The sequence below is a fragment of the Mus caroli genome, unplaced genomic scaffold (genome assembly GCF_978045245.1).
Source record: "Mus caroli unplaced genomic scaffold, Mus_caroli_1 scaffold_8, whole genome shotgun sequence".
NCBI lineage: Eukaryota > Metazoa > Chordata > Mammalia > Rodentia > Muridae > Mus > Mus caroli.
This window is the reverse complement of record NW_028227263.1, coordinates 56,690,983-56,707,573: the sequence shown is the minus strand read 5'-3', so window position 1 is coordinate 56,707,573 and position 16,591 is coordinate 56,690,983. Positions and strand designations below refer to the sequence as shown.

The window sequence follows — 16,591 nt, the reverse complement described above, 5'->3', positions numbered from 1 at the left end:
CAAAACCATACTAGACCTAAAAAGGGAAGTAGACACAATAAAGAAAACCCAAAATGAGGCAACACTGGAGATAGAAACCCTAGGAAAGAAATCTGGAACCATAGATACGAGCATCAGCAACAGAATACAAGAGATGGAAGAGAGAATCTCAGGTGCAGAAGATTCCATAGAGAACATCGGCACAACAATCAAGGAAAATGTAAAATGCAAAAAGATCCTAACTCAGAACATCCAAGAAATACAGGACACAATGAGAAGACCAAACCTACGGATAATAGGAGTGGATGAGAATGAAGATTTTCAACTCAAAGGACCAGCAAACATCTTCAACAAAATTATAGAAGAAAACTTCCCAAATCTAAAGAAAGAGATGCCCATGAACATACAAGAAGCCTACAGAACTCCAAATAGACTGGACCAGAAAAGAAATACCTCCAGACACATAATAATCAGAACAACAAATGCTCTAAATAAAGATAGAATACTAAAAGCAGTAAGAGAAAAAGGCCAAGTAACATATAAAGGAAAGCCTATCAGAATTACACCAGATTTTTCACCAGAGACTATGAAAGCCAGAAGATCCTGGACGGATGTTATACAGACACTAAAAGAACACAAATTCCAGCCCAGGCTACTATACCCAGCCAATATCTCAATTAACATAGATGGAGAAACCAAAGTATTCCACGACAAAACCAAATTCACACATTATCTCTCCACGAATCCAGCCCTTCAAAGGATAATAACAGAAAAAAACCAATACAAGGACAGGAACCACGCCCTAGAAACAACAAGAAGATAATCCCTCAACAAACCTAAAAGAAGACAGCCACATGAACAGAATGCCAACTTTAACAACAAAAATAACAGGAAACAACAATTACTTTTCCTTAATATCTCTTAATATCAATGGACTCAACTCCCCGATAAAAAGACATAGACTAACAAACTGGCTACACAAACAAGACCCAACATTTTGCTGCTTACAGGAAACTCATCTCAGAGAAAAAGATAGACACTACCTCAGAATGAAAGGCTGGAAAACAATTTTCCAAGCAAATGGTATGAAGAAACAAGCTGGAGTAGCCATTCTAATATCTGATAAGATTGACTTCCAACCCAAAGTCATTAAAAAAGACAGGGAGGGACACTTCATACTCATCAAAGGTAAAATTCTCCAAGAGGAACTATCAATCCTGAATATCTATGCTCCAAATACAAAGGCAGCCACATTCATTAAAGAAACTTTAGTAAATCTCAAAGCACACATTGCACCTCATACAATAATAGTGGGAGACTTCAACACACCACTTTCACCAATGGACAGATCATGGAAACAGAAACTAAACAGGGACACAGAGAAACTAAGAGAAATTATGAATCAAATGGATCTGGCAGATATCTACAGAACATTCTATCCTAAAACAAAAGGATATACCTTCTTCTGAGCACCTCATGGTACCTTCTCCAAAATTGCACATAATTGGTCACAAAACAGGCCTCAACAGATACAAAAATATTGAAATTGTCCCATGCATCCTATCAGATCACCATGGACTAAGGCTGATCTTCAATAACAAAATAAATAATAGAAAGCCAACATTCACGTGGAAACTGAACAACACTCTTCTCAATGATACCTTGGTCAAGGAAGGAATAAAGAAAGAAATTAAGGACTTTTTAGAATTCAATGAAAATGAAGCCACAACATACCCAAACTTATGGGATGCAATGAAAGCATTTCTAAGAGGAAAACTCATAGCTCTGAGTGCCTCCAAAAGGAAACTAGAGAGAGCACACATTAGCTGCTTGACAACACACCTAAAAGCACTAGAACAAAAGGAAGCAAATTCACCCAAGAGGAGTAGACGGCAGGAAATAATCAAACTCAGGGGCGAAATCAACCAAGTGGAAACAAGAAGAACTATTCAAAGAATCAACCAATCGAGGAGCTGGTTCTTTGAGAAAATCAACAAGATAGATAAACCCTTAGCCAGACTCACTAGAGGGCACAGGGAAAGCATCCTAATTAACAAAATCAGAAATGAAAAAGGAGACATAACAACAGATCCTGAAGACATCCAAAACACCATCAGATCCTTCTACCAAAGGCTATACTCAACAAAACTGGAGAACCTGGATGAAATGGACAAGTTCCTAGACAGATACCAGGTACCAAAGTTGAATCAAGATCAGGTTAATGATTTAAACAGCCCTATATCCCCCCAAAGAAATAGAAGCAGTCATTAATAGTCTCCCAACTAAAAAAAGCCCAGGACCAGATGGGTTTAGTGCAGAGTGCTATCAGACCTTCAAAGAAGATCTAATCCAAGTTCTTCACAAACTATTCCACAAAATAGAAACAGAAGGTACTCTACCCAACTCATTCTATGAAGCCACAATTACTCTGATACCTAAACCACAAAAAGACCCAACAAAGATAGAAAACTTCAGACCAATATCCCTTATGAATATTGATGCAAAAATCCTCAATAAAGTTCTTGCTAACCGAATCCAAGAACACATCAAAACAATCATCCATCCTGACCAAGTAGGTTTCATCCCAGGGATGCAGGGATGGTTCAATATACGGAAATCCATCAACGTAATCCAGTATATAAACAAACTCAAAGACAAAAACCACATGGTCATCTTGTTAGATGTGGAAAAAGCATTTGACAAGATCCAACACCCACCCATTCATGATAAAAGTCTTGGAAAGATCAGGAATTCAAGGACCATACCTAAACATGATAAAAGCAATATACAGCAAACCAGTAGCCAACATCAAAGTAAATGGTGAGAAGCTTGAAGCAATCCCTCTAAAATCAGGGACTAGACAAGGCTGTCCACTTTCTCCATACCTATTCAACATTGTACTTGAAGTCCTAGCCAGAGCAATTCGACAACAAAAGGAGATCAAAGGGATACAAATTGGAAAAGATGAACTCAAAATATCACTTTTTGCAGATGATATGATAGTATATCTAAGTGACCCTAAAAATTCCACCAGAGAACTCCTAAGCCTGATAAACAGCTTCGGTGAAGTATCTGGATATAAAATTAACTCAAACAAATCAATGGCCTTTCTCTACACAAAGAATAAACAGGCTGAGAAAGAAATTAGGGAAACAACACCCTTCTCAATAGTCAGAAATAATATAAAATATCTTGGCATGACTCTAACTAAGGAAGTGAAAGATCTGTATAATAAAAACTTCAAGTCTCTGAAGAAAGAAATTATAGAAGATCTCAGAAGATGGAAAGATCTCCCATGCTCATGGATTGGCAGGATCAACATTGTAAAAATGGCTATCTTGCCAAAAGCAATCTACAGATTCAATGCAATCCCCATCAAAATTCCAAATCAATTCTTCAACGAATTAGAAAGTGCAATCTGCAAATTCATCTGGAATAACAAAAAACCTAGGATAGCAAAAACTCTTCTCAAGGATAAAAGAACCTCTGGTGGAATCACCATGCCAGACCTAAAGCTCTACTACAGAGCAATTGTGATAAAAAACTGCATGGTACTGTTATAGTGACAGACAAATAGACCAATGGAATAGAATTGAAGACCCAGAAATGAACCCACACACCTATGGTAACTTGATCTTCGACAAGGGAGCTAAAAACATCCAGTGGAAGAAAGACAGCATTTTCAACAAATGGTGCTGGCACAACTGGTTGTTAACATGTAGAAGAATGCGAATCGATCCATTCCTATCTCCTTGTACTAAGGTCAAGTCTAAGTGGATCAAGGAACTTCACATAAAACCAGAGACACTGAAACTTATAGAGGAGAAAGTGGGGAAAAGCCTTGAAGATATGGGCACAGGGGAAAAATTCCTGAATAGAACAGTAATGGCTTGTGCTGTAAGATCGAGAATTGACAAGTGGGACCTCATGAAACTACAAAGCTTCTGCAAGGCTAAAGACACCATCAATAAGACAAAAAAAACACCAACAGATTGGGAAAGGATCTTCACCTATCCTAAATCAGATAAGGGACTAATATCCAATATATATAAAGAACTCAAGATGGTGGACTCCAGAAAGTCAAATAACCCCATTAAAAAATGGGGCTCAGAACTGAACAAAGAATTCTCACCTGAGGAATACCGAATGGCAGAGAAGCACCTGAAAAAATGTTCAACATCCTTAATCATCAGGGAAATGCAAATCAAAACAACCCTGAGATTCCACCTCACACCAGTCAGAATGGCTAAGATCAAAAATTCAGGTGACAGCAGATGCTGGCGAGGATGTGGAGAAAGAGGAACACTCCTCCATTGTTGGTGGGATTGCAAGCTTGTACAACCACTCTGGAAATCAGTCTGGAGGTTCCTCAGAAAATTGGACATAGTACTACCGGAGGATCCAGCAATACCTCTCCTGGGCATATATCCAGAAGATGTCCCAACCGGTAAAAAGGACACATGCTCCACTATGTTCATAGCAGCCCTATTTATAATAGCCAGAAGCTGGAAAGAACCCAGATGTCCCTCAACAGAGGAATGGATACAGAAATTATGGTACATTTACACAATGGAGTACTACTCAGCTATTAAAAAGAATGAATTTATGAAATTCCTAGCCAAATGGATGGACCTGGAGGGCATCATCTTGAGTGAAGTAACACAATCACAAAAGAACTCACACAATATGTATTCACTGATAAGTGGATATTAGCCCAAAACTTAGGATACCCAAGATATAAGATACAATTTGCTAAACGCATGAAACTCAAGAAGAATGAAGACCAAAGTGTGGACACTGTGCCCCTTCGTAGAATTGGGAACAAAACACCCAGGGAAGAAGTTACAGAGACAAAGTTCGTAGCTGTGATGAAAGGATGGACCATTTAGAGACTGCCGTATCCAGGGATCCATCCCATAAGCAGCTTCTAAACGCTGACACCATTGCATACACTAGCAAGATTTTGCTGAAAGGACGCAAATATAGCTGTCTCTTGTGAGACGATGCCAGGGCCTAGCAAACACAGGAGTGGATGTTCACATTCAGCTATTGGATGTATCACAGGGCTCCCAATGGAGAAGCTAGAGAAAGTACCCAAGGAGCTAAAGGGATCTGCAACCCTATTGTTGGAACAACATGATGTACTAACCAGAACCCCGGAGCTCTTGTCTCTAGCTGCATATGTATCGAAAGACGACCTAGTCGGCCATCAATGGAAAGAGAGGCCCATTGGACTTGCAAACTTTATATGCCCCAATACAGGGGAATGCCAGGGCCAAAAGAATGGGAATGGGTGGGTAGGGAAGTGGGGGGCGCTATGTCGGACTTTTGGGATAGCATTGGAAATGTAATTGAGGAAAATATGTAATAAAAATATTAAAAATTAAAAAAAAAGAGTAAGCTAATCTGATGTTTACTCTGCCCCCTTCAAAAGTAGAACCCTATACCCCAAATCTTCAGTGTGTTTCTTTTCCCTGGCCCACCCTCCACCCTTCACACATTTATCTGCATTCTCTAACACCACCAACTATCACCCAGTTCACAGGATCCCTCCAGGGCAGCCAGGCGAATTGCCTTTGTGCCAACTCTCACCTTAGTTTATTCAACAGTCTTCTCCTTTATCACTTGAACATCGTCAACATCTGTTGATTCGAGTATTTCCTTGTTCAAAGACAGCATGTATTAGAACTAAGCAGGAGGATCTGGTGCTGAACGCCAACAAAAGTAGATGCTGACCTTGCCTTTGTGATGCTTACAATCTAATGTGGGGAAATTAGGCAAGGAGCCACACAGTAATATATGTGTGCTTGTAGGAATAAGGGACATGGAGCTCATAACAAGGGCCTTCTACCCTGGTTTGGAAATTATCAGAATAATAAGGACGAATTAGCTCAGAAGAGTGAGGAGGCACATGGGTACTGGGCAGAAGGAAAAGCCTCAACAACATGAGGAAGGAGGCCCACGGCTACTCAGAGTTTGGAAAGGAAGCCAGTGTGGCTGACAGCTAGAGAATGAAAGAAATGAGTCTGTGTTTTATCTTGTCTTCAAGTCACATTGGTGAAAGGCTAGATCGTAAATTTGGCCTTAGACAGGTTACATGTGGGTGCCTTTGACATGTGTCAGACATGCAGTTAAGACATAGGTCTAGAACCATCCCTTCAAAGACTATGATGATTTTTGTCCCCTCTGGGTATATTTGATAATGACTGGAGACATTTTGTTGTTGTTGTTGTTGTTGTTGCTGCTGCTGCTGTTGTTGCTATGGCAGAGTATGAGGTGCTACTGGCATATAATGGGAGAGAGAGATTGCCAAAAATGCTGCAAAGTTCAGGGCAACCTCACCTGCACAGCAAAGAATTCTCTAACATAAAGTGTCAATAGCACTCAAAATGAGAAATTCTTGTCTTCAGATATTTGAAATTCATAGTCCAAATGCCTTTGGCATTGATAAGGCTGCATAGTGGAAGACCGAATGTAAGATACAGGAAGTATTTGAGGAATGTTATCACAAACACGGCTGGGTGAGCAGCATAAATGCATAAATAAGAGCAGTCAGAGAAGGGGGGAAAAAAAGAAAGGAGACTCACTCACAAAAACCAACATTTGCTGGTTGGGGGTTAGTAGCATTCTGTCAAAATTCTGTCCAAGAAGCCAAAGGACCGACAGACAAACAGCTCTTAAGAGCACTTCCTGCTTGTGCAGAAGGCTAAAATTCGTTTCTCAGCATCTTCATCAGACAGCTCTCAACTGGTTGTAACTCCGGCTCAAGAGAATCCAATGCTCTCATCTGGCCTCTGGGAGCACTACACACAAATAGAAAACATACACACACGTAGATAAAACACTTATAAAATAAAAACAAATGATTCATTTTTAAAAAAAAAGCAAATCAAAGATGATGGGCTGAAAAGTGTCCATTTGCCTTCAAAGAGGTGGATATCGCTGGAGGTTTGGTAACAGGGTGTTAATGAAAGGCACGCTACTATTGTGGGTGTAGAATTAATGGAAGGCATCAAAACAGGCAGTTTCTGTAGGCAAGCTGGGGTTTTGTTTTGGTTTAGTTTTAGTACTATTTGATTTTTAGTTTAGTACTGGGGAGAGAAGAAAAAGTGATCAGAGTATGGGCCTGACATTCAGAATACTTCATGAGGGTTAGAGGGATAGCTCAGTGGGAAAAGCACCTTTCCTGCAAATGTGAGAACCTAAAAAGCTACATTTTAAAAAGCTGAGGGCAGCAATGAGCCCTGCCATCCTAGCACTTGGGAGGGAGAGACAAGGTAGCTCTGGGGTTTGCTGGGCTTCCAGGCTACTCAAACCCTATCTCAAAATATAAGGTAGAAAATTCATGATTTCAGCCTCTGACTTTCACAGGCATGTGTGACAGGCATGTATAGGAGCGTGCGCGCACGCGCACATACACACACTCCTTTAATTTTGGAAATTCAAGCATAAATGAAATAAGCAGGTTATTGTAATGGATATCTCTAGTACCCTGGAGTGTATGGATGCTGGATTGTATTTGTTTCTCTCAAAAGCAGTTTTTTTTGTCCTATGAGAGTTAACTAAGCTGAATTCACATTCTAAGCTCCGTCTTCTCAAATCAGCGAGAACCAATGTCTCCACTCCGTTCCTTCGGCTTCTTGCTCATGGCCAGTCAATGGCTGGGAATTTTTTTGCCCAGACTTGAGTCAATTCTCTCTGAAGTTTCCTCCCTTCAGAGTTCCCCCTTCACTGTCCAGATGTTCTTTCTAATACCAAAACTGTTCTCAGGCACCTCAACCTGTACGTCTGTGACTTTCTGTTGCTCCAAGCTGTTTGAAGATCGGACTGCCCTCAGGCAAAAAGCTGCAGAGCCACAGAATTCTTGCTGCTTTCAAAGGCAGATGCTCCTCCAGTTTCCAGCACCATTTGGCCAATGCCATTGCTGCAGACCCACAGATACATATTTCAAACATGATGGTAAAATAAATTGTTTATAAATGAATGACTTTATAATAGTTGTTTGGCGCAAGGGTAGCCTGTGTCACTACCAGAAGCCAGGAATCTTGTTTCATTTCTAGAATGATGAAGACTTGAGTATATAAATGTTATGCTTATCTACGCTTATCTACTAAGAGTGAAAAAGAGAAAGAAGGGATTGCTGACTCCCACATATTCTCTTACCTCTACTCCATGTCCTCTAAGTCTAAACATGAAACACGCTAAATCAGGTGATAAGATATTAAATTGAATGCACTCTATTATCTTACATTTACAACTGGACTCTCATAGTAGACTGCTGCAGAATTAGTTGATCTCACTGTAAAACCAGAGATTATGTTATTTACTGTGGGGAGGGGGTGGGGGGAACTGTTTCTAGTTGTAGTGTGGCTCAGCCCTTACTACACACCTTTAAGTCCTCTGAGTGGAATACAGACATGCCCTCTACACACCTTTACTCCCAAACAATGAAGGTTAAAGTTCATTTGTAGAAGGAAGTACCTATGTTTGAAAGTGATGTCTTGGTGGTGGACAAAGTAAGGAATCAGAGAAAGACTTAACAGACTAGGATATGCCCAACTCTCAGGAGAAGAGAGAAAAGAGGGAAGCTACTTAAGGGGATAGTGAGGAGAGAGAGAAAGGAGGTTGTGTAGAGACAGGTTGCAGAGACAGAACAAGCTACACATAGGTGAAGACAGAATGAGCCAGAGAAGGAGAAGGACCTGGAAGATTAGAACAAATTGCCTGAGTTAATTTGAGGCCAAGCAGTTCAAAAAGAAGAAGTCACAAGAAAAGCCAGATTGAATAAGCCTGGAAAGGAGTTTGCGCAAGAACAGCTGAGTTAAACCAGCCAACCAGAGTTCAGAAAGAGCTAGAGATTATTCAGTTTAAGCTTCAGAGAATAGAAACATTCTAGACCTAGATTAGATTGTATGGAGGCTAGAAGCTTCTAGGACTAGGCCTATGTAGGATAGCAGACAAGACAACAACTTACTTACAGTGAATAAACAATACTTTTACAGTAGACTGGAAGGCTAGGTTTGAATTTGGTATTATTAGACTCCTGTCCTGAAGAAAAAAAGCATCTTATGATAAGCACCCACCCCTTCTTCCCATCCCCAGCCACAACTCCCCTTTCAGGTGCCTGGTGCATACATGTCCATATTCCCCAACCCTCGTGTCCACATTGTAGTCATGGCCATGTGGTTTTTACTCTAAAGCAAGTGCCTGGAATACAGACCCACACAGTTGCTAAGGCACTCTTGGGGCTAGTGAGTCTGGGGATTCTAGTGCCAGATCTAGAGTAAAGAAGAGAAGTTTCTGGGCTGGGCAGTGGTGGCGCATGCCCTTAATCCCAGCGCTTAATGCCCTCCTCTGCCCAGGAGGCAGAGGCAGGCAGATCTCTGAGTTTGAGGCCAGCCTGGTCTACAGAGTGAGTTCCAGGACAGCCAGAGGTACACAGAGAAACCCTGTCTTGAAAAGCCGAGAGAGAGAGAGAGAGAGAGAGAGAGAGAGAGAGAGAGAGAGAGAGAGAGAGAGGATTCTGTCTCTAGAGAAGACTGTTCCAGATGGGTAAGCCCTTGACCCAGTGCATTCCTGGTCCTATGGAGAGAAACAATTGAAGGAAAGACACCAGGACCTCCCAGAGCTTTGGGGTAAAATCCATCTTCCTTGGAGCTAAGAGTAAAACTCAGCAATGCAATTGATGCGCTGGCTCATAGCCTTTGTTCTGTTTCTGCACTGACTGCCTGGTTTCTCTATGTGTACATGTTTTGTTGTTGTTGTTGTTGTTGTTTCCTAGTGGGCTGTTCATCACCATTCATGACAAGGGCCACATTGCAACAATGCTGAACTCTTGGCCAGAAGACAACATTAAGGTATGCTCCTATTTCCATTGTTATTGCCCTGGTGCTGGAGGAGTCCTTGTCATCTGTATTGGTGTTAATTCTACCTATGAAATGTGCCACTGTGGCACTGAAGGCAGGATACTTTCCCCATTACATGGGCCCTGATCACAGATTATCTGTAGCCACCACAGATGCATCATAGAAAAAAGATCTGGCCAGGCATGGTGGCACACACCTTTAATCCCAGCACTCGGGAGGCAGAGGCAGGCGGATTTCTGAGTTCGAGGCCAGCCTGGTCTATAGAGTGAGTTCCAGGACAGCCAAGGGCTACACAGAGAAACCCTGTCTCGAAAAAAAACAAAAACAAAAACAAAACAAAAAAAGAAAAAAATGATCTACACTAACTACGTATCTAGGTAAACTTCCCAATATTAGTCTAAAGAAACGTTCAGCATTCATTTGAGTGCCTACCAAATGAATGCCCTGTGCCAGTTTCCTTGGGGATGTAAGCAGAAATCCAGAATAGACCTCTTCTGGAGTAACAAACTTATCACAATGAAAACAGGACAGTAGCACAACAGACTGGCCAGGGGGAACACGATCAGAGCTAAGGGAACCACACAGAAAAAGCTGTGGGTGATCACAGAGGTAGGACTCTCATTTCAGAGAACTCTGGGTTGACCTCACAGGGAAATGACATGGGAACCAGGCCTTAGATGGATGCTTTTGAAGATGTAGTGAGGATGTTCTGCATGAAGAGAAAGGTTTCTGGTGAGCAAACTGACGCAGCTGTGTGAGTAGCACAGCAGAGTCTATGTGCCGGGTGACAAAGTGAAGCTGCCACTGCTGCCTGCCGGGTGACAAAGTGAACTGTGGCTGCTGCCTGGGCAGCACCTCTCCTCAAAAAATTAAGAGAGAAAAAGAGGAGATCATAACATGGAATGCAAACTGTATGGTGCTCCATACGGAGGACTTTGAGGAATCCAGTATCTGAGGCGATTATCTTTGGAATCATGGAAGCAACATGAGCGAAGCTGATAGCTCCTTAGTGAGGAAATTTCCCGCCCAGGAGCCAAAAGATGTTGGAGTTAAACAGAGTGCAACTCTGGGGCCCACTGCTCACCTCACCCTGGCTCCTCTGGGAGGCAATGGATCTCTACTGCTTTTTCTGTAGGGTTCCTCTCCCTGCGAGTTCACCGAACCCCCTCATTCCTCACCAAAGGGTACCAAGTAGAGCTTCTTCCTATTGGCCTCTATTGGTCTTCCACCCATACCAGGCTCTCTGTAGGGAGTGTGAGCATTTAGAACAAGAGTAAAAAAGGTTTAGTACCTTGGCTCTCGGCAGCCAGGTCTGAGCTGCAGCCAAAGTTCAGTACTGGCCACGGTGAGTGATTCATCCTCACATCTCCATCTGGGTGTGACTTTGTCCTGTGCTGATCCGCCCGGACTCCAGTTGTATGTAAGGCCTTGGCCTTGAAAGTTTTGGCCACTGTCCCAGGGAAAGATGTTTCCAGGGTGTGTCTAGGATGAAACTATAATAAAATATTGAGGGCGTTAGGGAAGCCAGCTCATTCACTGGGGAGTTAACTTTAGGCTAACCTGAGTGGGCACGAGGCTGAGGTCCGGCACACTAATCTTTTCCACATGCCTGGACAGCTTGGCCACGGAGAAACCTTGTGCACAGTAGATCCTCAGCATGTGCTTGCCGAGGTGAATAAACTCAGTCAGCAGATACTCTAAGCGTCTTCCGTGTACGAGGCACTGTGCCGGGAATAGAGGTAATACATACAGTACGTTCAGGCAAATTATGAGCAATTAGAACAACTAAAGGAAATTTCTCTTGCTCGACTGGAAGTAAAATGGTACCCTTTCCTCCAGGCTGGCACAGGGATCAAACCTCAGGTTTCTATTGGTTCCTTGTTGGGGAACAATATACACAATTATCATCAGGTCCTCCTACAAGGATTCCAAAATGAAAAAGAAAGGGGCCTCATTTCTAGATTCTTCATGTCATGGTTGAAAACCCAGAATGTAAATTCAAAATAGCACCATGGAAGTTAAGTAGCTATTGACTTCAATAAACATATTTCGAAACACATCTACATACTAACTACTAGCTACTAGAGAAGCGGTGACAGAGATTAGAGGAATAGAATTGGGATCCTATGGTCTCTCTAAAGGAAGAGTATCTCAAGTAGACCCCAGATAGACATCCAGACATCAAAGGAGGGTGTAAGATACATGAGCCGATCTAGACTGCTGAGTGCCATCCAATTCAGTTGCATTTGTCTGCCCTTCATCAAGCATCTCCTCTGAGGAAGTCCCCTGGGACAAAGATGTGCAGGACCAAATTCAAAGAACTTACACACTCAGGTTAGATAGGCTTACCTGGAAATAAGGGCAGAATGTCATGCCAAAGAGAGGAAGATTCAGTGCAAACTGCAGACAGGATACAAGCTGCCCAGCCTCCCTCCTCATGAAGCTCCAAAGGGGACAACATCCACCCTTTATTCCTGTCTCACTTTAGAGAGATTCTGGTGACCATATTCAGAAAACAGCCCTGACTTTGCAAGCAGACACATAAGGGGTTCTGATCACAAGTCTTCTCCTTGCCTGCTATATGTGCAAATAACCTTTCTGAGCTTCCCATCCCTGCTATGGATTAACCATAATAGTGTCTGTGTGCACTGAAGAGCACACAAATGAATATTGTCCTTATAGGAGGTGTCGGAAGCAGTTGTGTTGCCTGTAGCTATACAGGACCAAAGAGCAACCAAGGAAGCAGAAGTTTCTTCTGCGAATCAGAGGCCACAAATGGGTAGTCACGTGTCTTGTATCCAGATATGCTTGGTTTGGCCCTTGGTGGCTGTTAAAATTTTTGAATTTATAGGCAATATTTTAAAATCGTATTTCATTGAAAACAATAAATGTATAAGATCTTGGATTCTTGGCTTCTCTGGGAAAACTAGGCACTCTGAATATAGAGCCTGTGTCATGGTGTATAAACAAACTAACAGGAGCTGACTGGACTTTCCATAACCCACACCACACTCTACCCTACTCCACTCAACAGCCTTCCTCTGAAGATTCCCTCCCGTGATCCAAGGCACCCTTTCAAAAGTTCAGAATGTTCCAAGCTGCAATCCTTTATGTTCCTTAAAAAAGAGGGGGATAAAATCTCCCCGCTTCCACAGGGACTCTGTTTATCACCCCTTCAGAGCTCACACAGGACACTTTCAGAGGACACTGAGATCAAACCCCAGAACAGATTCCTTCTGAAAGTCCCAACCTGGGTCCTGAAGGATGTGTAGAAAGAGGGGATGTTGCTCAAAAGAGCATGCAAAAGTCAAGTGGACATTGCTAAGAGGAGCATGCAGAATACAAAGCCACCCACAGGGTGAGTGCTGTTCTCCAAACTACATCTTGTTTCTGAGCTCCTTCTCGCCCAGCAGCTGACTCAGAGAGGCAGTTCCTCAAGGCCTCAGAAGGGTTTGGATCCTAGTGTTGCTCGATGCTTGGCTAGGGAAGAGGGCTGATTTCAGAGGACCTTCTGAATCAATTTGGAAGATTAAAATAATAATAATAATTTTCAGTGGTTTCTTAGCTAGAAAGCCAGGAAACACTGAACTGCAGGAGAAGATAACTAAGAGGAACCCAGGGCTCAAACCCAGGACTTTGAAGCTTTGTGCCCTTTCTTCAAGGAGGAGGCCACCCAGAGCTGTCCAGCGTAAATAATACAAAGGAGTGAAAATCACTGTCCTAGCTCCTTCTCAGAGTGGTCATTGCCTACTACAAAGGGAAAGACTCAACTGAAAACTCTCCCTGTCAGCTTCCCAGAGTCCAAAATATCTCTCCCAGCCTAGTATCAACACTTCTGAGAGGGGCCTTTGGGTGGTGGAGCCCAAGCAGCAGCCCCTACCACTAAGCACCAGCCATACAGGTGTTAAAACGGGGCCCAAATTGCTAAGACCTTGTGCCTACTTATCATGCACAGGCCCAGAGTGTGACACACAACTTCTATGTTGCTGTCAGAGACAGGGCTTCCTGAAAAACTCTGAAAAAGAAATTAACTTGTCAATTTGACCCAAGAATATCTCTTGGGCCAGCATCTATACATAGGAGTGGAAGAAAAGAACACAAAGTCACAGTTACCTGTAGTAATGTCTAGAGAAAGACTCAGCAAATCCTAGGAGGCACGTTGGGAGCTATGATGACTTTTGGTGGAGAGGGGTTAGGTTTCTGTAGTCTTGGTGTGATCGATCAATCATTGGCTGTAGGCTGAACTTGGGAAGAGGGGTGGCTTCCTAGCAAGATGGCTCAGGTAGAGAAAATTCTCCAGATAGGTTAATAGCTAAGAGTAGGGAATCAGCTCCTTCATTCCTGCATAAGAAGCAACACTGAGCAGACATTACCAGTCCCACTTCATGCAGGATTATGCCAGTGGTTTGCACAGATTGACTCACTGCCTTCTCCTGATAGCCACAGGACTTCTTTTTATCTTTGCTTTATAGACAAGGGATCTGAGAGGCTAGGTTTCTTTGCAGGTGAGGAGTGGAACCAAGATTTGTGCCTAAAGAATGTGTGTTATATATGTTATGAGGTAGGGGAGAAGGCAATAGGGGAAAGGGATGGTGAGAGGGAAGGGTAAGAAAAAAGGAAGAAGAAAAAAAACAGTTTGAAAGTGTCTGCAGAAAGCCCACGATCATAGCTATAAATCTAAGGCAGCCCAAGAGCAATGGAGGACTCATGATCTTCCAGTCAGTCTTTGGTTAGTTAAACTAAGGGACATACCCAATAAATCAGAAAAGGTCATGGGTCTGAGGAAGACAGACAAGAAAGAACATAGCATACCATCCTTCAGACAGCCCTATTTGTCTAAGACGAGAAGGAAACCATGACTTTTCCAACATCCAAATAAAGAAATTGGAGTTCTGTCATTCCAGAAATTGTTGCTGGCTTTTCAAACCCAAAGACACTGCCCAGACTTCCCCTAAGCCCTTGGCAACCCACTGAACTAGTAAAGTGGTTCCCAGCATTAATTCGATTGCTATCGTGAATAATGAGGGGGCAGTATCTTCCCTCTGAACCTAACTATACCAGCTTTGAATCCTGGCCAGCCAAGAAGCCATTTTATGCACTGTTAGTGCTATCGTTTGCCCGACTAATTGAGCATGTTTCACATGGCTGACCTCAGAGCCAAAAGCTGTGGAATCAAAAACAACTCAACCTAAACATTGCCCCTAAAAAAGCTTACAACTGTTATGAAGGACATGGAAACATGAATATTTATAGTACAACGAAAGGAGTGATGGCTACTTTGGGCAAAGAAAAATGCTATGGGTGTTCGAAGAAAAAGAGTAGGAAGTCCAGGAGAGAAGCTTCATGGAAACAAGTGAATTTTGAATTGTTCCTTGAACCACACAAAAATGGTAGAATTCCAATCAAGGAAATTAAAGAGTTGCTGGGGAAAATACCACATATTGAGGGAGGTGCAAATCTCATACAAAACCAGAAATACCTTAGTTGGGATGCAGCATGGAGAAGACAGAAAAGACCAAAAGGCAGAGTGGATAGTAAGTGGAAACCTTAAAGGTCAAGCTGAGAAGATGTCTGGTCTTTGTTTCATTGGGGGGAGGGGCAGTTAAGAAATGGATGCATCCAAATGTGCTCTGTAAAAACAAAACAGTATGGAAAGACTTCAAGAGTGAAAATAACAGTCAGAAAATCACAGGAGTGCTTTGTGACATGGAGACTGGCTGGTCAAAGGCAATAGAAATGGTGTGAGAGTCATAGACCAGATGGCAAAAGGATGGAGCAGGCAAGATCAACAGAACCTGATAGCCAGCTGGCCATGGTTGACAAAACACAAAGAAACATCAAAAAAGTTTGGCGGTCTTGTGTTTAGGAGATATGTAGAAACAAGAGGGCAGGTGAATTGGGCTAGCAGTTCTCCCTCGGTTCGGAAACTCTGATGGGGAAGACCAGGGATGAGAAGACAAAGAGTCAAAAGCTGGGGTCAGGAGGACTGAGAAGGCTAATGACCCAAGCTAGAGAGTCTGTTAATCACAGCTCCTTCTACACTCAAATGAGGAAACAAAAAACTAAATCAATAATGTTCATGAGACAGCAGAATTATGGGGAACTCAGAGTAAGTCTCATTCTTCATTTGCAAGATACATGCTGATACAGTAAGCAGAGTGTTTTACATCTCAGTGTTTGGAACATTTGGACCCAACTTTACAGAGAAACTGTCCAGCTCCAGGCTCTATCCTTGGTGGCCTCCAGAGCCCTGGCACCAGTCCATTGCTGGCCTTGCCATGGATGGCCTTGCCAGGAAACAAAAGCCCAAAGCTCTTGTTCCATGCATAGGACCTCCAAAGAGCCATTAGTTTTACCTTGCCCCTGACAGGAAGGTAGCAAAGTAAAAATTTTCAAGGGAGAAAAGGACCTAAGAACCCATTTGTAGAGGAAGTGATGGGATTTGAAGGCAGTATTGGACATACAAATGGCAGATCCCAACAGTCGTATTCTGTGTGAGTCCTGGTACTCTGAAGGTTCTTACTAGGTGTTTGCAGAATGTAGAAAGGTAACATAGAGCATTAGATGCAACAAGTGCTAACAGTTCACAGGAGAGAAAAACCCTGTGCAGCTGAAGACAGATCCTCCAGGGGCGGGGAATGAATACAAAGGCTGAGAGAAAGATGCATTTCTCAGAGTGAGGGGACCACTATCAAGAGGATGCAATTACATAGAGAGACTTAACAATGATAACTTTCATAAAATAT

The 16,591-nt window shown here is 42.6% G+C and overlaps 1 protein-coding gene across 3 annotated transcripts in view; it reads left to right on the top strand.

The window, feature by feature from the left end:
- Positions 1–16,591, top strand: part of Me3 (malic enzyme 3) — a 190,046-nt gene that overhangs the window by 123,265 nt on the left and 50,190 nt on the right. For all 3 annotated transcript variants that reach the window (XM_021166866.3, XM_085841543.1, XM_029479566.2), the window contains one exon: positions 9,761–9,836. In XM_021166866.3, coding sequence (XP_021022525.1) covers positions 9,761–9,836 — 76 coding nt within the window. The remainder of the gene's footprint in view (positions 1–9,760; positions 9,837–16,591) is intronic.